Source organism: Calidris pugnax, unplaced genomic scaffold, assembly GCF_001431845.1.
Source record: "Calidris pugnax isolate Ruff unplaced genomic scaffold, ASM143184v1 scaffold39, whole genome shotgun sequence".
Classification (NCBI taxonomy): Eukaryota; Metazoa; Chordata; class Aves; order Charadriiformes; family Scolopacidae; genus Calidris; species Calidris pugnax.
The window spans coordinates 5,147,244-5,168,725 of record NW_015090828.1 but is presented as its reverse complement, the minus strand read 5'-3'; the positions used below and the strand labels follow the sequence as shown (position 1 = coordinate 5,168,725).

General features: G+C 40.4%; 1 protein-coding gene across 11 annotated transcripts in view; it reads left to right on the top strand.

The window, feature by feature from the left end:
* The window catches only part of ANK3 (ankyrin 3, node of Ranvier (ankyrin G)), a 208,697-nt gene that overhangs the window by 79,750 nt on the left and 107,465 nt on the right, over nucleotides 1-21,482 (top strand). For all 11 annotated transcript variants that reach the window (XM_014940420.1, XM_014940417.1, XM_014940415.1 and 8 more), the window contains 6 exons: nucleotides 292-390; nucleotides 7,789-7,887; nucleotides 12,509-12,706; nucleotides 14,723-14,821; nucleotides 17,609-17,707; nucleotides 18,982-19,080. In XM_014940420.1, coding sequence (XP_014795906.1) covers nucleotides 292-390; nucleotides 7,789-7,887; nucleotides 12,509-12,706; nucleotides 14,723-14,821; nucleotides 17,609-17,707; nucleotides 18,982-19,080 — 693 coding nt within the window. The remainder of the gene's footprint in view (nucleotides 1-291; nucleotides 391-7,788; nucleotides 7,888-12,508; nucleotides 12,707-14,722; nucleotides 14,822-17,608; nucleotides 17,708-18,981; nucleotides 19,081-21,482) is intronic.

Here is a 21,482-nt window from a genome sequence, read left to right as displayed (position 1 = left end):
AAATTGGGTAAGTTTAACCCTCATACAAAAGCTGAGAACTGAGGCACAATGTCATCTTATAACTCCAGCTGCAACTCGATTGTTTGTCTTTAAAATATATATGTCAAAGTATTATCCCAGTAATTCACATGTGTGAATAACCACAGCTTCCCTTTGCTTTCATGCACTTGGAGAAACAAAACTGTTATGCTTTAGCAAATTGGGCATAATTCATTCTGTGAGCAAATCGACCAGAGTCCGTGAAGGAAAGATATATGGATATTTACTTTCATGGTTTTTTTATTTCCACAGAATGATATCACGCCATTACATGTTGCATCGAAGAGGGGAAATGCAAATATGGTCAAACTCCTACTTGATCGAGGAGCTAAAATTGATGCCAAAACAAGGGTAAGCTTAAGTGTGAATGCTGCGAGGGACTGTGTGGAATTCTTGCCTCTGACCTGTTAGCTGCTGCACAGCGTAAATCATTCATCTTCCTGGCAGGCTACCATAGCTGCACTGCATTCCTGGTTTTATAAAATGGTTGCAGTAGGATGATAACAATTCATATCTCTTAAAGCACTCTGTGAAACACTATGTACAGCAAAGCTCAGAACCACCAATTTTCCATGTTCTCTATAAAGCATTTAATTAGGAGCTGCTTCTAACTACTCAGGGGTAGGGGTGAACGTACAGGAAAATACCAAAAGACAAGAATTCAATTCAGATATTTCAGAATTTGAATGCTAAAAGAGTGACTTTGAACTGAGGTGTGTATTTGCTGGTTTTTTTCCGGTGTCACGGAGCAGGGCGCTGCTGCTGGCTCTCGAGCAGCTCAGGCTCTGCCTCACTGGGTGCTTTGCTGCTGGCTTGGGCTGGTCACAAACATGCCAGGCGTAGGGACGGTTTCCATCGGGTTCACACCTAACTCTGTGCGCTGAGTGACTTTGAAGCTCAATGCATATGGTTTTATCTAATTGCTCTGTTTCCTTATATAGTGGCAAAAAGATAAGGAAAAGGTTTGGAAAGTAAAGATGTTTGGAAGTGAACCTAGAGCTAGTGGAGCTACGGGCTGGTGTGGCAGTCTCTGCAACGTGCTCCTGTGCCTTCAGGAGCTGTGCCTGTAACTTTTTGACAATTGTCATTTTCTTGAAGCATTAGCTTAGCACCTGCCCCTCTTCCATTTTTAATTACTCTGTATAATTTCCACCAGACTCATCCTGAACAAAACAAAGGTATAACCTAAGAACAATTTTTTCTACAGTTATTATTGTATCCACAGTTTCTGTTTGGTTTTCCAGTGTTTCAGCAGTCTCTGAGATTTCCTGTGGTGCTTGTGGAGGCACAGCCGCAGTTATTTCTGTGGCAAATTCAGAAACTCAGTCAATTTATTTTGTCATCTCTTCACTCTCTCCACATGTTTTTCTTTATTTTTTTCCATTTTACCTTTAGAAGTCACTCATGGTTTCTTTGTGAAGTATCTCTGCTCTTTCTAATTGGGGAATACAAAAGAGATGACTTTTCATGGATACTGTGAACCGTGGGTGTAATTTCTGGACTGAAATACCAGCCTCCTACGTGCGACGTGGGGGCTGCCAGGCTGAGGGGCGGTGGGGAGGGCCACCATGCGGTGGGGAGGGCCACATTTTGGTGACATGACAAATGTGTATTTGGTCAGAACAGGGAGGAAAGGACGTGCCAAGGGACTATTTGCTTCCTCTCTGCAAGCGTTTATATGGCCCACTGCATCCAAAATGTTGGGGACTGCTACTTTAAATAGTTGGAGTCCAGCTTGTTCTTTTCTTTTAGTTATGAAAATTTGTGATCTGCTTAATTTTCTGTATCATGGGCTCCGGGGTCAGACATTAGGATAATTTATGTAACTAAAAATACAGGCTGGGACGGAAACAGGATCCAGGAAGAGGGCAGAAGCATTAACAGCTCCTGAATCTGGCAGAGATTCCCAGTGAGGCAAAAGGCAAAGGATGAGTGTGGTTCACGAAGTGCTGGTTTGTTTTTTCTGGCTTCCCCCAAAGACCGCCTGTTTTCCCAAACACCCATCCTCTCTGTAAATCAGACAGGATTTGCATAACTTCTCCTGCTTGTGCCATACGTGTGTCACTCAATATTGCACTTCTCTGGCATTACCAGAGGCAGCATTTTCTGGCAGTTGGTGACTAAGTGGAAGTTTTGCTCCCGGCAGCACTGACTCATCCTGGCAAGGCTCTACCAGCCTGTGGTCTGGGCAGCGTGTGCCTCTGCCGAGGAGACTCACGGAACCAGACAGACAGCTGCATGATTGGGAAAAGGGAAGAGCATCACTGGATGGATAGGGAGGGTTTAGAAATCAATAGGAGAAGCAATAGAAGGCTGAGGGTAATATGGTGCTAGATGAAGAAAGGACATTGTTTCAGAAGTGTCTGCCTAATTCTCATATTCAGTAACAAAGATTAATTGCTGTGAGCTGTTGTAACACATGTTCCTGCTAAATCTCTCTTGTTAGTTCTACCTGACCCAATGTCATTTCCAAGGCAGAACAGTTGAGGCATGTCACCTCTGCAGTCATTTCATTTTTTTTTTAAGCACCATTTTTCTTCTAATGTCCCAGACATAGAATGGCCTTATGAAAATACAGGATGACAAAAGCTTCAGTCATATCCTTTTGCAACAGCCTCACCACTACTGAGTGTACTGAAAGGCACAGAGCAGCCAAGGCTCTCTTTTCTCATACATGTACCGAGTCATGCCTGTCAGCTGGATGCCCAGTCAGAGCCCAGCCTTGTGCTGTGCTGTGAGGGCAGGTGTGGGTGCTGAATGCACACACAACTTGATAAACAGATGGGATTTGCACATGAAAATAAGTGAGGCTTGTATTACCAGATTTAATAAATGACAGACTACTCTCTTTTTTTTAAACAAATTGGCAGAATTTTTGTGGATAAAAGATAAGCAGATTTTTTTTTTTTAAATTAAAATACTTTTTGTCTTGGACACCATGCTATTATTTAATGCAAATGTTGGTTATGGAACACAAAATAGCTCCTTAAAGCTGCATGGCAAAGGTCCTGTACCCATATGAAAGGACAAAAATTCTTGAACATTGCTTTTTTCTTTTGCTCTAAGAGAGAAATTCCTAATCATTTGTTTCTTCTGTATCAGGTCTGTAATTCACCTTCAAATGAGCATGCAGAAAATACTGTTTTGTGTGACCAAACCTTAACAGGGCCAGGATTTGCTACACTGACTCTTAGTTAGGACAGATTTAGCTATTCAGGTGTTGTTTTGTGATCTGTTCCTGCAATCCATTCTCTGGATGGGGTACCAGGAATATGCTCCACATAATCTCTATCTCTATTTTTCACCAACATGCTCATTTTATAGATAAATTCACACAAAGCCTTTCCTGCATATTAAATAAGTTGGAGTAATGATTTCTTTTCCTTAGTCATTTCCATGGGCATTTTGGTGTGCTGCTGGCAGATGGTCCTGGAAACTGCAGTGCTGAAGTACTGCACAAAAGGTTAAAGTGAAGGGCTAAATCCTTATCCTGTTTAAATTATTGTAAAAGTCATCCATGGGCGCTCGATTTCTCTATATTTATTTAGACTAGGATTTTATGAGACCTGCAAATATTGTTGCACACCTGCAAACCGTAGTTAGGAATTGAGATAATGTGTGAGCATATGAGGTTATTTCCAAAAATGATGGTACAACTATTTTGAGGCTCAGCCATCTCTTTTTTTTTTCCCTTTCAGTTCATGCTTATGTGTCATTGTTTATTTTAACCAGCTGTTTATGTTCTCTCTGTCCTTTTTTTTTGTGAGAGACATCTAGCAGCTGGTACTTGGGCCTTTGTTCTGAATTCTTAAGGCTACTCCTCAGGAACAATGTGCTGCTTTTGTCCATCCAGGGCAGCTTTTATCGTTCAGGTTTTTAACTAACATTCTAAGCAAAGACCTATTAATGCCTCACTTAGCATGTTTACTGAATGTTGCCCTAATTATTTTTTCTCTGTGTTCCAGAAAAGACTTTAAAAAATAAAGTTTAATTAGAGAAGTTGATTAAATTAGCTTGATTTGCTTTGGCTGTCTAATGCTGTAGATGCCAAAGTGAATTTGTCTGAAGCAGGCAGCAAGCAAGTTTTAGCTTGGATTAACAATAAGTGTTTATAATCTTCGTTCTACTGATTTTGCAGCTAAACAACAGGCCAGCGCTCATATCTGCATGAAAACATGTGGGATATGCTCTTTTAAGTTGCATCAGATCATGTATAAGCTGCTCCAGAAAAACCACATGTATTAAGATTGAAAATAATTACAAGAATAACACCGACTAAGTGCATTTTGCATGTGTAAAAAGAGCAAACCTCATTTGTTGCCCTGTTGTACAGAAGGGGCAGTTTGCAATGGGGCCAATAAACTCAAGAAACCAAGAGACTCCGAGCACGGGGGGACTATGAGATAGAGAGCCCTGCTGGGCTGAAGCACTTGCAGGAAGACTCACTATGCAGTGATGGGGATGAGAAACCCTGGGAGCAGCAGTAATTGCTCCCCTGGGGAAGCACGTCCTTCTCCATGGAGCAGAGTGCCCCTCGCACTCCTGCCAAGGCCATGGGTAGGTCTGGGATTTGGCTCAAACTCTGTGACCCCAGTGTGACAAAATCAGGGAGCTACACAGGTATCCAAGTCTGAACGGGAACCTAAACAAAGCTTGGATCTCATTTATTTGTGGGCTGTCTGTGTGTGTTTGAAATAAAAGCTAAAGAAGGAGCAGCACCCCCAGACACGGGTGAGCAATGCTTATGGGAAGCTTGTGCCTAAGCAGAACTCCTCCTTTTGTCCTCCTGGCTTTGCTGGAGCAGTGCTCAGGCTCTCTTGAGGGATAGATAATGCAGATGATATGATTTATCATGTCAGCGCATACTTAGAGAGTCCTTAATCTGCAGATTATTGTCATAATCGTTTGTAATGGTTTTTCTGAGCCATTGCAGAGTATCATATTAAGGCAAGTTTGTTTCTTAATACATGCAATATATTTTACGCTTCACATAGTATCGTATATATGAACAGTAAATAAGCAACTAGAAAATCTCCTGACAAAATCAGTTAAGTCTGGCTGTGTTCAGAACAGTCTTTTTTAATCTCAGATTCTCTTTTTTCAAACAAAATCTTTCTGTGATCTGTGTTTTAGATTGCCTCTGCATATTTCTTTATGTGCTTTTAATGCCATATAGCAATTATCCAAGCCCGGTGAATAGACAATATATTTTCAGAATACCAAAAAAGATCTCTGCAGCTAAATGAGCTGTCTTCAAGTGTATTTGCTTTTTACAGTGGGAGTCCTGACATCATTGTAACAATAGCTATAGATTGTCTGTCCAGACAAGGACCTACATTGCATTGTAATGGTGTGTCACGCCATGTGATATGTCTGCTGGTAGTGACTGCTGCGTGGACTAGAATGAGCTCTAGTTGGCCAAGCATGACTGCTGCCACCTCCTGTGCCACAGGAACAGTCAGCCCCAGGCGAAGGGTTGAGGCACTGTGCTCTGAGGAGCACTGGAGCAGTGTTTAAGGGTCTCGTCTAGTGCATGAAGATGATCAAATGTGTCTCATTCTCTGTGAGCTTGGTATGTACTACCCATGGTATATTGGTGAAATAAGTTGGGGGGGAATCAAATCTGAAAAATATTCCCCAACTTGCAGTTTTGTGCCTGATCTTCCCGAGTATCCCCAACTTGCAGTTTTGTGCCTGATCTTCTTTCTTTCTTTGATGTGCCTGGAGAATATGATAATTATAAGAAGTAAAAAGAATGAACAACCTGATGTTCATGTTCCTCAGTTCCTGCCTACAAATCTCTAGCTATCTAGCCTTGCTTTCTTTTATTTTCTTTTCCACACACATGTGTGTGTGATATTTTTGTTTTAGTTGTTTGCATTCTGCTCAGTATTTGATATGCCCTGGCCTGTGGAAACTACTGGTGTGGAAAGTATGCGTTACCTTTTTTAAACACTTGTGAAGCTACAGAAAACATTTGTAACTCAGCTGATAAACGTAGCATTCATGGGGTTTGATACCTTTTTCTTTGCCTTTACTTACATGTTTTGAGCAATACATCATTATTTTGTGTAGTATCAATTTAACAACATACCCTTCCCTGTACTTCATGGGCTGAAATAACAGAAAGAAGTAGAAATGGCAATAGCATCAGCTCCAGAGATGCCAATAGGAACATAGTGGCCAAACTGTGCTCATCTTGCATCAACAAATGACTCCCCGAGTCTTGATCAAGTCAGAACCAAAATCTTTTCTTCATCTACATCAAAACCATATGCCTTAATTTAAGTGGAAAAACATGCCCAGTGAGAACCATCCAAGTTTTAAATGAGACTAGCAAAAATAGTTAACCACAGCAATTTCTGTCTGCCATCTTTCATAGGCTCATTAGGAGAGGGCAAGAAAGTAGAAGCAGGAGAGTGTAAGGCTCTCTGAATCACGGCTTCCCTCTCCCCGGCTGCCCTCTACACTTTGCAGGCCTTAAGCTGATGTTCTAGTAGAGTATAAAGAACTATCAAGAAAGAATATTGTAATTACGCATGGAAAATATGTCTAAGGAGGTATCTTAGTAGTACTTGCTACCATACAGAGAAAGACAGAGGGGAAGTGCATGTGCATGAATTGGCGAGCACAGGATGTGTGAGAAGAAATTTTAGATAACCCTTTTTATAAAAATGATGAGACATACATATTTTAGACAATGCAACATATGTGTTATGAGTGTGCTGGAAGACACTGGAAAAAGGCCTCTTCATTTATGACTTGTGTTTGGAAAACTAATAAATATTTATCTTCTTTCTTTATTAGTTTCAACCTTTCTTATAAAGGTTTCTCTTTTGACATATTTAGTGAACATACAATATAGTTTCTGTGTGACAGTATCTCCTGCCTATTTGTTCTGCTTGTAACAAATGTTTGCTCTTATTAGTTCTGAAAACATCAATTTTTCTTCCTTATTTTTCTTGAAACTATGACATTCCTGTTTGTAAGAAGCACCATGTCATATGGTGTTGAAAAACTCCGTGTGACTTTACTCACAGTTACTGAAGGCATATGTGCTATCTTTCATCATAGCACTTGTGCACAGCAGGTTACTTGAGCATTGTAAGCAGGGTGCAGGTTAAAGATTAATCAAATCAGTTTGGAATATCTCTGTTAATATTAAAAAGAGTCTTCCTCTAATTTAAGGAATGTGTTTCTAATATGATGATATTACTAAGCAAACTATTCTAAAAGAAGTATTGACAACATACCTTGACTCTAGACCAGATGGAAGTCACACAAGTACAGTCTTCATGACAAGAGACAGGAGTTCATCCAACATAATTTTATCACCTGGGATTAAGATGGTTTTGTCACCTGCTATACACCTCTCTAAATCCGTGTAATAAATAAGTCTAGGGAGGAAAGATTTTTTTATTTTTTTTCTCTTAGACAGGCAAAAAGTTACCTGAAGTGCAATCTCGTCTTTTTCTTGCATGTGCATTTATCACTTTGCTGCATTTACAGTGAGGGCCTGGAACTGGCCCACTGCATGAGCACCAATTCAATGTGACTGTTTACATGTTTAGAAAATCAGAGCCAAAATGTACTCTGTCCATGTGGATAAACAGGTTCAGCTGTTCGGTTGCATAAGAGCAGCGTCCTGCAGAAATTAATTAGTTTCTTAGGACAAAATAGGTCTTTATAGAAGCATACAAGATTTTAGTGTGTCTGAAACTAATGGATTATAATGCTTGTGTCCCACAGGATGGGTTGACCCCCCTCCACTGTGGAGCAAGGAGTGGCCACGAACAGGTTGTAGAAATGCTGCTGGATCGTGGTGCCCCTATTCTTTCCAAAACCAAGGTAAGCGGTACTGTTTTCTGCTGGGATAAACCTTGTACTTTTTTTCTTTTTTATGTAATTCTGCATGTCTCATATATTTAAGGGCTTGACAATAACTTTCCTATTTCATAGCTATTTAAAGTAACTGTGTGGGAGATCTCCAAAGTGAATGCCGTATGTAGCGCACGTCTGCGTATGTAAAATGTGTTAAATTGAGATACACAAGAAAAGGTTTCTGTGCCAAGCAAAAAGGCATGTATGGTAACCTTATCCCTCAGAATTTCAGCAGTTGAAAATCTCTGTATCTCTCGTGGAATAAATACATGGTGATTACAATATATCTGCAGCTTGCACCAAATTGCCCTAAGGCTAGACTGGAGATAAGAGATAAAAATAGAGCAATGTCTCTTCACAGAGACAGCTCATATTTCCTTAGGACTTAGGCTGATTACCAGTTTCTCTACTTTCTATCTCTCTACAGTTTATCATGCAAAATTCTTCATGGGAATTTCAAATCACCTGCGCCGGAGTGTGCAGATTGCTTTAGACCCGAGGGCTGGCATTGAAGCACGCGTTTGGCCAGAACTCTTCTGGTGGTGGTCTCTGCTGGGCTGTTATTGCTAATTTTAAATCTCAGCGCAGCAGCCTGTTTTGTAACACCACTACAATCCATGACTTTCTCATTCAGGGCTGACATTTGGGTTGTGCAGTTTGTTGAGGTACTTTCCCAAGATAACCTTCCACTACATTTTTTCTTGCAGTCTGTAAGCAATGTATTTCCAACAACATTTCTTGTTTCCTTCTGTTATTTCTTTTCTCTCTTCTGTCATCCTGTCCTATTCTGTCTCAGCGCCCTTCTATATTCTGCTTTTCTCCTCCCTCTTCTTTGGGTTTTTTTCCCCCCTCACTGGAATATATTTAGCATTTGTTTGGGGAGGTTGGCACCAGCTTTCCTCTGCTTAGTGAGTCACTGGCAAGTGCTGTCATGGGTAATCTGACAGACAGGATCCACCCATTCTCTGCATGTGGAGTTTCCATGGACTCCCACAGCCCTGACTTGCAAACTTCATGAGCAAGGGAAGACAGCAAGGGACTCTCTAAGTGCCCCTTTGGGCACATATCCATGCTGCTGCCACTCTCAGAGCCTGGAGCTCATAATCCAGGGAGTAGGGCTCTTCTACGCTCTCTGGTAGCTCAATTAATTATTTAACAAAAACCCTATAAGCGCCATTGCTTTGGTTTCCACCATCATAAATGAGAACCTCTCCTAAGGAACTACATTTCTTTGTTGCATGGGTTGTGTCTTGTCAGGTGTTATCCCTAAAGTTAACCTGGTGTTCAAGGTCTGTGGTTTTGAATTTGTTGTTCTTCCTGAGGAGATTCAGACAGCATGGCCCAGAGTTCACTAGCCCAAATCAGGCAGATGAGATCATGGGTTAGTGGGTTTGAAATAGTCCGAGGCTGAAAGACACACTTTGGACATTGACCTGCAGAGGCTTAATTAAACACCTTCAGCAAAATGGGAGCCTCCTCTCTGAAAGAGGGAAAGCTTTGTTATGTGTTAAAAAGTAAAAAGAACAAAGTGTAGAGCCTCCTGAGTTTCCCTCTGATGTGTTAATTCTATGGTTTTCAGAAGGTAAGCTAAGAAGTAGTGGTACCTCTGAATGACATAAATGAATCCATTCATTTGGCACTAAACTGTAGTACTGTCCTCTGCAAAGATACGTGGCTTCAAATGAAATCACATGTTATTGGAAATAGGGCACATACATCTTTGAAAGAATTTGAACTTCACAAAGTTTTCTCACGTTGTATAAAACTCTTTCAGAATAACCAGACTCCAGTTTGATAGCTATTTCCTGCTAGAAATTGTTTAGTGTAGTGCTAACCCTTTTTTGCCCTGGAATAACCTTAAATTTATTTTTAGGGGAACCAATGGCCTAATGGATTATCTGAGGCCTTCTACATGCAAAAGGAAAACTGAATTCTAGCCTTGAGTATGCCAATGCCTTTCTCTGTGAGATACCACATCTCTGTGTGTCAATGTCCATCATTTTTTAATTACTGTTTTTCTAGGCTTGTTTGACTCTTTTTCTTTTTTCTTTTTGTCTTTTTTTTTAATCTTTTTTATTTGTTTTCTTTTTACTTCTTTTCTCTTTTTTCTCTTTTTCTTTTTTTTTTTTCTTTTTTTCTTTTTTCTTTCCCCGGAGTTAAGGGCGCTTTCCCTGATTAAAATACTTTAACACAGCTAGAAAATAAGCTATGTATCTCTGATAATTTTGTTTGCCTAGTCAGGCATTCCATATTCCATTTAATCTCTGGGGTGCTCTTCTGGTTTGGGGGTTTTGTTTGTTGGGTTTTTAAGGTATCATGTGACTGTCAACATCTCTGATTAATCTGGAACTACTTCATTTTTTAATATTTTTTAGCAATTTTCCTAAAACCGGTAATATGAAAGTGTTTATATAGTGGCCCCATCTTGAAGTACCAGATCACTTCTTATGGTCATTGGTGGATTGTCTCTCACGGCATGGTTATGGTACAGAAAAACATTGTTATATCTAATATTTTTATGTTAGAAGTGTGAACACAAAGGCATTGAAATATTAAGTGACTTACATATGATTGCAGAGTATCTTCTACTGAAAAAGAATTAAGAGCAAACCTGGTTTAGGTCGTAATAAAAGACAATATTCCACTTATGTTTCGTCTTCATCAGCTTCTTTAGGATCCAGCCTCTTCTTTTGCTCTTTTGTGTAAAGTCTGGCTAATTGCTGCACTTGTCTCATCCAGGACAGATTTTTGTAAAGCATCTTGTTGATTTGCCCAAATTGATGTGTGGCTACTCCGCTGCTTCACTTCTTTTCCACCAATGTCAGGCTCTTTCGTACAAGCCTCTCCTATAGGGGAGTCCTATGTCATTTTCTCAATTTCTTACTCTGTTGATCACTGTGGTTTATTGTGTGTTACTGTGAAGAATGACACTTTTCACCTGAAAGATCTTTCTTATAAAAGATGGAACAGAACAGTGTATAAAGTTTCATCATTTTATTACTATCACCTAAAAAGCATCAGCAGTTATAAACTGTTATCAGGGAGGCTTGGTGGCTGGGAGAAATTAATCTTTTTTTTATATATATTGTTATTCTACTGTTTTACTACACTAGAAGACAGTGAGAACATTCAAAATGCATTGCTAGTATCAAGCTTCCATGCAGATAATTGCTGTAGTAGCCTTTGGGAATGGCAGAAGGGCTTATCCAAAGCCAACATAAATCACAGTTGAGATGCCCATGAGATAATCTTACTAGAAAGATATAACTGTGTCCAAGAATGTCTGCTTTTCAGCACTAAATGTAAATGGCTTTCAAATTCTGACAGTATTAGCCTGTTCGCTTTCTCCATCCTTCTTCCGTGTCACTTTTAAAAATTATTTCACTGTGTATTTCCACCTTTACTTTGAGTGTTTGTCATTATGTTATGATACGGCCACAGGAAGGGAGAAGAAATGATCTGTTTCAGAAAGCCCAAGATCTCTGCTGGTTTTCTGTTGCTACTTTGCCTTTGCCCACTGCGGTCACATGAGGGCACTACATCTGTGAGCAAGTTTCAGTTTCTTCATGATGGCAAACATCGCATACTGTCAGTCATTTATGGATTATATACTAGTATGTGTTACCAGAATAGCTCCGGCACTTGAATCTAATTCTGCCATTAGAAGGACTAAGTGAAAAATAAACCCAAACAGAATAGAAATGGAAGAAGGTGTGTTGAGGTTTATCTCAGGAGCTCATGCACCTCTGCTAACAAGACTTCTTTCATTCTGTTGTATTTTTTAATCTTTTGTCATGAAATAGTGTCAGTCCTTTAAAGTTTTGAGAATTATTTTACTTGTGGTTTTACTCTGGAAATGTAATATACATTGGCAACTTGTTGATTAACTATTATAAGCAGTGCAAGAAACAATTCTTGATACAGGTTTTGTTCCTAAACATGAATCTCTCTCAGGTGTTTCCCTGATGAAACAGCTTTACCACTGCTGCTGGTAGGTCACATCATGCTGGTCTTGTTCAGATATTTATTTTTTTTAGCCTGGTTGCACTTGAAACTTGCTGTTGTACCAATGTTGGCTGGGAAGAATGGTCTCCACAGGTGTGTAATGTGGTGTGAGGCGTGTGTAACAACCCAAATTCAGGAAAACACTAATGGAGGGATGAGGGAATGTTGCAGTGATGCTCTGACCTGCTCTCTCATGCCTGATACATTAGAGTGGTGAATTTAATGCAGCTTTTAGAAACAGCAACTATCAGAAGTCACAAATTGCTGCTCTTTACATAACTCGTATAACTCAACCAACTTATCTGAGCTATGTTGGCTGAAATGAGCTACCTTTAGAGCATTGCTGGTATAGTATAAGTGGTTTTTTAAGGTAGAACTGCCTACAAACTCTAACCAAACAAGCTCCAAATTGTTTGGCTTTTGCCAGAGTAAGAACTCACGTTGTTACACTGAACATGTAAAGTTTAATTTGGCTGGGGCTTGTAAAATTCTTCATACAACAAATGCTCTAAGAACAACGTGGAGGAGTTACATTGCTCTGAGCATCCTATAACCCATCGGTGTTGGGTCTTTTTGTTCGCAGAATGGTTTGTCTCCGTTGCACATGGCAACACAAGGAGATCATCTAAACTGTGTTCAGCTTCTGATTCAGCACAACGTGCCTGTAGATGACGTCACTAATGACTATCTGACTGCGCTGCATGTTGCCGCCCACTGTGGCCACTACAAAGTTGCCAAGGTTCTCTTGGACAAGAAAGCTAATCCTAATGCCAAAGCACTGGTGAGTACACAGTAGGTTACTATTCACAGCTAAACATTCTTCCAGTGTTGCAGTGAGACTTATTTGAGAGTTATTTTCTGCCTGCTGCTGATTGACAGTGAGGATAGGTTGTATTGCTGCAGTCCAAGAGAGGATGCTTAAGGTTCAAAGTGTTAATAATGTATCATGCAATCAGAGTAGACCTTTGCTTACAGACAAACAGTGATTTATGAATTTCTAGTGTAACTAGAGCACTTTTGCCTTCTGGTAGCTTGTTATGATTCTGAATACATGAAGCAGCTGCAGACGTAACTGCTGTAGTTTTTGGGATGGAGAGAGTTCTCATTTTCTAAATGTTTGTAAAGAGAAAATAATCAGCAATGCTTAAAACTAAGAGAATCTTCATGAGCTCTCAAAGATGGGAAACAATAAACAGTAGGAATGAGTTACGTAACAAATATTTGTGGTATTTTAGAATTATTTCAATGGAGTGATGCCTTTCTACTTTGAAATCAACTTCAGCAACAAAATCTGTTAGTGTAATTAAACTGCATACAAACTGAATGCATTAATGCATTTTGATCAAAATTATACTTGCAATCCATTCTTTTTATAGTGTCTTTTTGATTTGTTCTTCAGTAACTGTTCCAAAAAAATTTACATTCTGACATTAATTGAGGTGACTGTTGGTTTCACAGCCTGGTGCTACTAATTCATTAATTTGCTGAAATACTATGTGAGCTCCTGAAACCTTCATAAGCAAGGTGGGACTGACTCTCTTGAAAACAGTTGAGGCTCCATAGATCTTTTTTTCTCTCAGCCCCTCTGTTTTTTTTGTGTCAGATCAATCTTTTGTCAGGTGTCTTTGGGCAAGGTATTATGATATATGAGGTTTGTTCACTATAACCAGCAAGTGGGGAGTCTTGTTGGACTGTAACGTTTATTTTTGCCTTCTGAAATAATCAACTCATCATCTGGTTTAGCTTGTCAGGGCTGGCAGTGGCCTCTCGTTGGTCTGGTAACCTAGCCACAAATTACCTTTTCCCAAAAATCTCTTTGTGTTTCCTTTTATTCTCTCCTGGTCTCCACTCAGGATGATTAAGTAGAAGGAGCCTGAGTGTAGTATCTGGAGCTTGAGCTCACCCTTCCTGAAACACATCTGAGCTTCCTCTGGACATTGTCCACTGCTTAGGAGGGAGCTGAGAGCTGCTCACACTTAACTGGAACAGACAATTGCACTGATCTCCCATTACAGAAACAGATGATATTTCTTACTATATGGCAGGTAAAAAAAGCTAATTTTTATCAGATCTGAGGGACCAGTTCTGTCAGCTGTTTTCAGAATTGTTGTGCAAAGGCTGTTTTGATGAATATACAGAGCGGCATCAGCATTCAGTGCACTAATGTTATTATACCAGTCGTGGATGCTCTGCACAGCTTATTTTCCTGGTTTACTTGTTTTCTGTTGTATTATCTCCTGCCAAATAAGATGGTCGTTTCAGATGTTTGCTCTGCTGCACATACAGGTATTTTTTTAACAGAGTGGGCAAAATAATTGTAATTACCATAAACTGGGAGATAATAAAATAAATTTTAAAAACAGTAAAATTAGTTTAGAAGAGGATCCAAATACCAGAGCTTGTGAAGGTACAGTGTTTTTTTTATCAGCAGTTCTGAAAAGTCAAAAGAAAACTAAACCAAAAAAACCCAACCCCCCAAAAAACCTCCAACAACACCCCACACACCCCACCCCAGTTAACAGTGAATGAAGCTTTTGACAGTTTTATGTGAACAAAGAATTAAAAAAAATAATTTCTTTATTGGAGTGGGCAATATATTACATAATTAAAACTGGCTATATGAAATATGTATTTTTAAAAGTTTGTTTTCTCTTTTATATGAACAATTTAGTGAAGCTAAAACAAATCTGGGAGGTGTTTTGTTAAAATAGAGGAGTGTTTTATGTGAATTCCATCCCCAATTCTACTTTTTAATGATATATGCAGTCTCAAAAAGTATATTCTTTCTCATTTACAGAATGGTTTCACACCTCTTCACATTGCCTGCAAGAAGAACAGAATAAAAGTAATGGAACTTCTTCTGAAGCATGGTGCATCAATCCAAGCTGTGACTGAGGTAAAAAAGGGTCTTTTCACATTTGTCTTTGTTTTTCCTACAAAATTCATTGCAATATATTGATTTTTTTATATGTAAAAAAGGGTCTTTTCACATTTGTCTTTGCTTTTCCTACAAAATTCATTGCAATATATCGATTTTTTAAAATATATATTTCTATACTGTACTGTTCTGTACTACCATTCAAGTCAACAATTATTTTCAACTAGATATTACCAAATAATAAAAAATGAATAATGAAGTCAGTTGCCCAAATGGATCACAACATCCAAACAATTGATATACTTTGAGATTACAGTGGGAATAATGAGTGAACAGATTTTAAAACATTTATTCAAACAAATTTTTAAAAAATATTTTAATTTTTGCCAATTTTTGCCTATAATTTAATGCACAGAAGATTAAATTCTCCCTGTTAAGGAGATGAAGGTGAAGACTGTGCGCAAGTCTGATTTTGAAAGGCGGTTTAATTCACGGACCTTGTTCTGGCTTTCCACACAGAAATGATATTCACCCACCATCGCGCGTCATCACAAATCAGTTAGACAGAAATCAATATGCTATTACTTCAATCAGCATGAGATGGTCTGCACCCAGTTATTGGCACAAGTGTGAGATTAATTAAGTACCTATGGAAAATTTGGTTTGTGTGTGTATCCTCTACTTAGTTAGGAGGAAAGGTCACATATTTGAATGTATGACCAGGTTAGAAAATGATAATTCCATTGATTAAACAAAAGATTCAACTGGGAGCAGTTCATGTCTCCCAAACAGAGTTTCGTTTGATGCATGGGGTTTTGTTCTAATTATTCAGTAGTAAATCATACAGCTCCCTTCCTGGCTTTCAACTGAGGCTGCCTTTGCTACAGTTCATGTATCTCCAGACTAGTTTTTAAAAATCATGCTGCTTGCAGAATCTAGTTTGAAGTCATGTTAGCAAATGGGAAATGCAAAGAGAACCTTAACAGAAGAGGTGCCATCTCTGTCCTCCATATTAATCAGTCGCTGTGGAAGTAGAAAAACTATTCAATTTTATCCCTTTTGAATACAAAGAATTAAAAGAATGAAAGCAACAGCAACATTTATCTACACTATCTTATGTGAGTTAGCCATGTTAACAATCTGATCTGTATCCTCTGAATTCCTTTTTCAGCAAAAAGTTTCCAAAAGCAAGAGCTCTGCTTTTATTTCCCGTTGTTGCCTCACCATGATCTCACGTGGTCTGAAACCACATTTGACTGCATTTATTGAGATTCACCATGGTATTTCACTGCAGGGCCCTACTTTCCTGCCTGTCTCTTTCACTGCATGTCTAGATAGTAACAGCCTTTCAAGGCAGAATTAGGAGCTGGCATCCCTACGTAAACCACTATTTCTCTAGTAAGAAAGAAAGACAATACCTGGCCATCAAAAGAAATTGGCCAGAAAGCTTAACAGTGTTCCTCCACAAAGAAATCTGTCTGCAAACAAGTGTTGGTTGTGGGATCTCAATAAGCAATACAAATGCAACAAGAGGAATCAGTACCAAATGTCACAAATAGTCATCGTTGCATATAAACTGTTTATTAAAGGTAACGCTTATTGTCTTTTCTGTGGTAAATTCTGCTTTCCAGGTAGATTCCATACTTCCATTTGTAGATACTGCACTTTTTCAGCTGCCTGCCTTGAATCTCTGCCATATGTGTTTGTGGTCAAATATGACACACATATGTTGCATTTCCTGCAGTCTATTATTTCAAATTCATTTGCTAAATTATGTGGAACAAGAAAAAGAAATTGCATACTTAACCAGTTATTTTTCCTTCCTGCTCATGTTTGCACAAGAAAGGAGCAAAAGTGTGTTTTCATTACCTCCTGGGACTTACGTATATTATGGGGAAGCTGCTAAAATCAGGGGATTTCCAGAGATCCACTGAGGTTTCTCCTTCTCCTGGTAGTAAAACTCCTTCTGCAGCCTCCGGCTGACTGTTGCTACAGCTGTGCAGAAGCAGCTGTGAAGAGGCTTTAGGGTAATGCTACTTGGACAAATATTAACTATTGATTGGATTTCTAAAGCAAAATCTTTGAGGTCATGCCCTGCTAAATGACTGCTCCCTTTTTTCCCCTCCCCTTCTCCTTCTCTCTCCTTCTCTCTCTTTCTCTCCAGTTGGTCTTTTATATCTTGTATAAGAGGAGTGGTGCAGATTTCTGATGGTGGTGGTGCCACAAGGTCCCAAGGGAAGGGGGAATTCTCTTTAGCCCATGTCATCTCTGTGCCTCTGGCTGGATGCCACAGTTTTGAATTCCCTTTCTCCTGGAGAATCAGTGGGGATAGAGCTCACCACTGAGTTCAATAGGCCTTTTTGTTCACTCAAAAGCAACTGGATTTGGTGGGAACAATGGACACTGCATCTTTTTTGCATTAGCTGTATGTTCCAGAAATTCTTATCTTTGTTCCAGGAATACGTCTACCTATTTTAATTTTTTTTTCTGGTACAAAATGATATTTAGCAAAACCTTAAGGAAGAAATCTTGCTTAGCTATAGTTGATTTTAGTTGATAAAAAATTACTGAATTCCTAGAATGGTTTTATGTTTGCTCATGAATCATGCTCATAGGTGCTTCCAATTCTGTGTAGAATTCTGTGCCCTTTAGTTTATGTATGTGTATTTGTTTTCAAGAAGATAAGAGCCTTTCAGAAGAGTAAGTGCTTGGGTTTGCTTAATTTAGAATAACTTTTTTCCTATGGCATTCTTGTAAAGGGGTGTGGAAGTAGGTGTTTAAGTTTGATTTTGGTTTGATTTTCAGTCGGGCCTAACTCCAATCCATGTTGCTGCCTTCATGGGACATGTAAATATTGTATCGCAGCTAATGCATCATGGAGCATCACCCAACACGACCAATGTGGTGAGTAACCGGTTTCTTTTCAGCATGGCAGAACTATGAATGCATCATAATATCTGGGAACAGCACTGTTGGGAAGTGCCTAACTCTGGTGTTCGCCATCCGCCTCTGTAGCAGTCCTGGCTCCTACTGGAGTCTTGGGAAAGCACAACCTGCTGACTCCTACTCCAAAATGCTTGACATGTTGAAGAAACCTCAAGAGAGGCTGACCTTAATTCAACTCTATTCTTTTAATTTTGTGAAATAAAGAACGAGAACATGCTGTAGCTTCTCGTATGTGATTTTTGAGATGTATACTTGACTGTTGAGCGCTGTTTTCCCAGGACCCTGGGGGCCTACCATTTAAGGGAAGTTCTGCTGTTATCAACAGATTGCAGCAGATTGTCGGGACATATTGCCTGTGTCCATGCAGCCATACAAGTGCGCTTTTCTACTGGATGTGCACTGTGTGCCCCAAGGCTCCTAGGGCATGTGTAAAAACTGAAGTCATTGTTAGATGGATATTTGAAAGTTGAAAAATGGGAGGAAAGTAGAAGCTTGTTGACTCTTTTTAACAGTTTGGCTTCAAAATCTCCCTTTCATCTTCCATACAGAGTTGTGGTTAGAAGACAGTCTTTTACTGAAGTCTTCATTAGCTAATTTTATTAGGTTATAGAAAAATGCAGCACCCTTTGTAAATTAGCAGGTGTTTGTACCTATTTGCATCCAAAAATGTAGAAAGAGGTTTCCCTTCCTGAATTTATTCTGGTTTCCTTGGATTTGTATTTCTTTAAGTCCATGAAGCCTCATATTAATGTACTCAGTGATGTCTTTTTTTCTTCTTGTCCACTCATCTCAGTGCTTGTCAGATAACAAATGATAGTGGGGGCATAGGGCGTAGCAGGAGGAATGCCAAAAAAATGTGTGTCTGATTATACAAAATTTGAAATATTTTTTTTTTGTTAAATTAGGCTGTATTTAAAAGGATATAATTTTTAACACTGTTAGTAAAAGGCTAGTAAATACAAAAATAGTGCTGTTTTAAGCAAAAGACAAGTGACAAAAGCACTATTGTGTTGGGAAACTGACCCTAAAGTAAATTGTTTTGTAGCATACAGCTAAGAGGTCAAATATTGACTTGATCTCCCATCTTGCTCACAGACGACTACTACAAAATATTCTAGTGGAGATTATTCTGAACTGGGTCACCCGTATTTTTGCATTTATGAAATATATTGGAGCTTGTTTTTTCTGCAGTGTATTTTTAATGACATTTTGTTTTTGTTGCTCTATGCTAGAGAGGAGAAACTGCGCTGCACATGGCTGCCAGAGCTGGCCAAACAGAGGTTGTTCGATACCTGGTACAAAATGGAGCTCAGGTGGAGGCCAAAGCAAAGGTAAGGTGATAATCCAGGTATGATAACCCTAGATTATCTATATTGAACAAAGCAAATAATCACGTTCATTTTGCATGCTTCTTTTGGGAAAGGAAAGGGAGGTGAAGCCAATGGACTTGGCAAAATGACAACTGATATTTTGTTACATACTCTCTTTCTGTAATCATGAGTGATCTGTATGTAATAGAGAAGACAGGAGATGTCAAGTTGCAATGGATGGATACAAGCTCTTCAGAAGGGACGGGCAAGGAAGAAGAGGAGGAGGGGTGGCCCTGTATGTTAGGGAGGATTATGAATGTCTAGAACTTACTGAGGGCAATGGTAGAGTTGAGTGCCTATGGGTAAGAATCAGGGGGAGGGCCAGTCAGGCTGATAGTGGGGGATGTGACGGTTGGAGGCCATCTGGGGCAAAGTGATCACGAAATGATAAAGTTTTCGATTCTTAGGGAGGCAAGAAGAGGAACCAGCAGGACTGCCATCCGGAGGGCAGACTTTTGTCTTTTCAAGAGTCTGCTTGACGGAGTCCCTTGGGAGGCAGCCCTGAGGGGAAAAGGAGTGCAGGAAGGCTGGACGTTTTTCAAGGAGGAAATCTTAAAAGCGCAGGTGCAGGCCGTCCCTCTGCAGAGTAAAGCGAGCTGTCGAGGGAAAAGACCGGCCTGGCTAAACAGAGAGATAGGGTCACAGCTCAGGGAAAAAAAAGAGAGTTTATGGCCTTCGGAAAAAGGGGCAGGCCACTCAGGAAGATTATAAAGGTGTAGCAAAGTTATGTAGGGAAAAGATTAGAAAGGCCAAAGCCCAACTTGAACTGAACCTGGCCTTGGATGTTAAAAACAACAAAAAAATTTATAAATATATTAGTAGCAAGAGGAGGACTTGGGACAGCCTCCATCTGCTATTGGATATGGGAGGCAATGTAGTGACAAAGGATGAGGAGAAGGCTGAGGTACTGAATGCCTTTTTTGCCTCAGTCTTCAGTAATGGAGTGGGGTGTCCCCTGAGTACCCAGACCCCTGAGCCAGCAGATAAGGGCAGGGAGCAGAATGAAGCCCCTGTCATCCAAAGGGAAGTGGTGAGGGACCTGCTCCAGCACCTAGATACAAACAAGTCTATGGGCCCAGATGGGATTCACCTGAGGGTACTGAGGGAGCTCGTGGAAGTGCTTGCGGAGCCACTCTCCATCATTTACCAGCAGTCCTGGCAAACTGGGGAGGTCCCAGCTGACTGGCATCTAGCAAATGTGACGCCCATCCACAAGAAGGGTTGGAAGGATGATCTGGGGAACTACAGGCCTGTCAGTCTGACATCAGTGCCTGGGAAGCCATGGAACAGATCATCCTGAGTGCCATTATGCAGCGCATGAAGGACGCCCAGGTGATCAGGCCCTCAGTACTGGGACCTGTTCTCTTTAATATCTTTATCAATGATCTGGACAAGGGGATCGAGTGCACCCTCAGTAAATTCACAGATGACACCGAGCTGAGTGGCAGTGTCGACCTGCTGGAGGGTAGAGAGGCTTTGCAGAGGGATCTGGACAGGTTGGATCAATGGGCTGAGACCAACAGGATGAGTTTCAATAAGGCCAAATGCCGGGTTCTGCACTTGGGTCACAACAACCCCCTGCAGCGCTACAGGCTTGGGGAAGAATGTCTGGAGAGCTGCCTGGCAAAAAAGGACCTGGGGCTGTTGGTCGCCTGTGGGCTGAACGTGAGCCAGCAGTGTGCCCAGGTGGCCTAGAAGGTCGATGGTATCCTGGCCTGTATCAGGAACAGTGTGGGGAGTAGGGCCCGAGAGGTGATCGCCCCCCTGTACTGGGCACTGGTGAGGCCTCACCTCGAGGGCTGTGTCCAGTTTTAGGCCCCTCACCACAAAAAAGACACTGAGGGGCTGGAGCGGGTCCAGAGAAGGGCAACAAAGCTGGTGAGGGCTCTAGAGAGTAAGTCTTATGAGGAGAGTCTGAGGGAGCTGGGGGTGTTTGGTCTGAAGAAGAGGAGGCTGAGGGGAGGCCTTATCGCGCTCTATAACTACCTGAAGCGGGGGTGTAGGGAAGCGGGGGTCGGTCTTGTCTCCCAAGGAGAATAGGACAAGGGGAAATGGCCTCAAGTTGTGCCAGGGGAGGTTTAGATTGGATATTAGGAAACATTTCCTCACGGAAAGGGTTTATCCAGCATTGGAATAGGCTGTCCAGGAAAGTGGAGGAGTTCAAAGGACGGGTTGACATGGTCCTCAGGAATATGGTTTAGTGATTTTTTTATTGCTTATTTCTTATTTATTTTTTTGTCAGAGTTAGGTTGATGGTTGGACTAGGTGATCTTTAAGGCCCCTTCCAACCTAGACAATTATATGATTCTAAGTTGATAACATAACCTGTTTTTTCCTCAACTTTTAATATAAACTACTCTGTG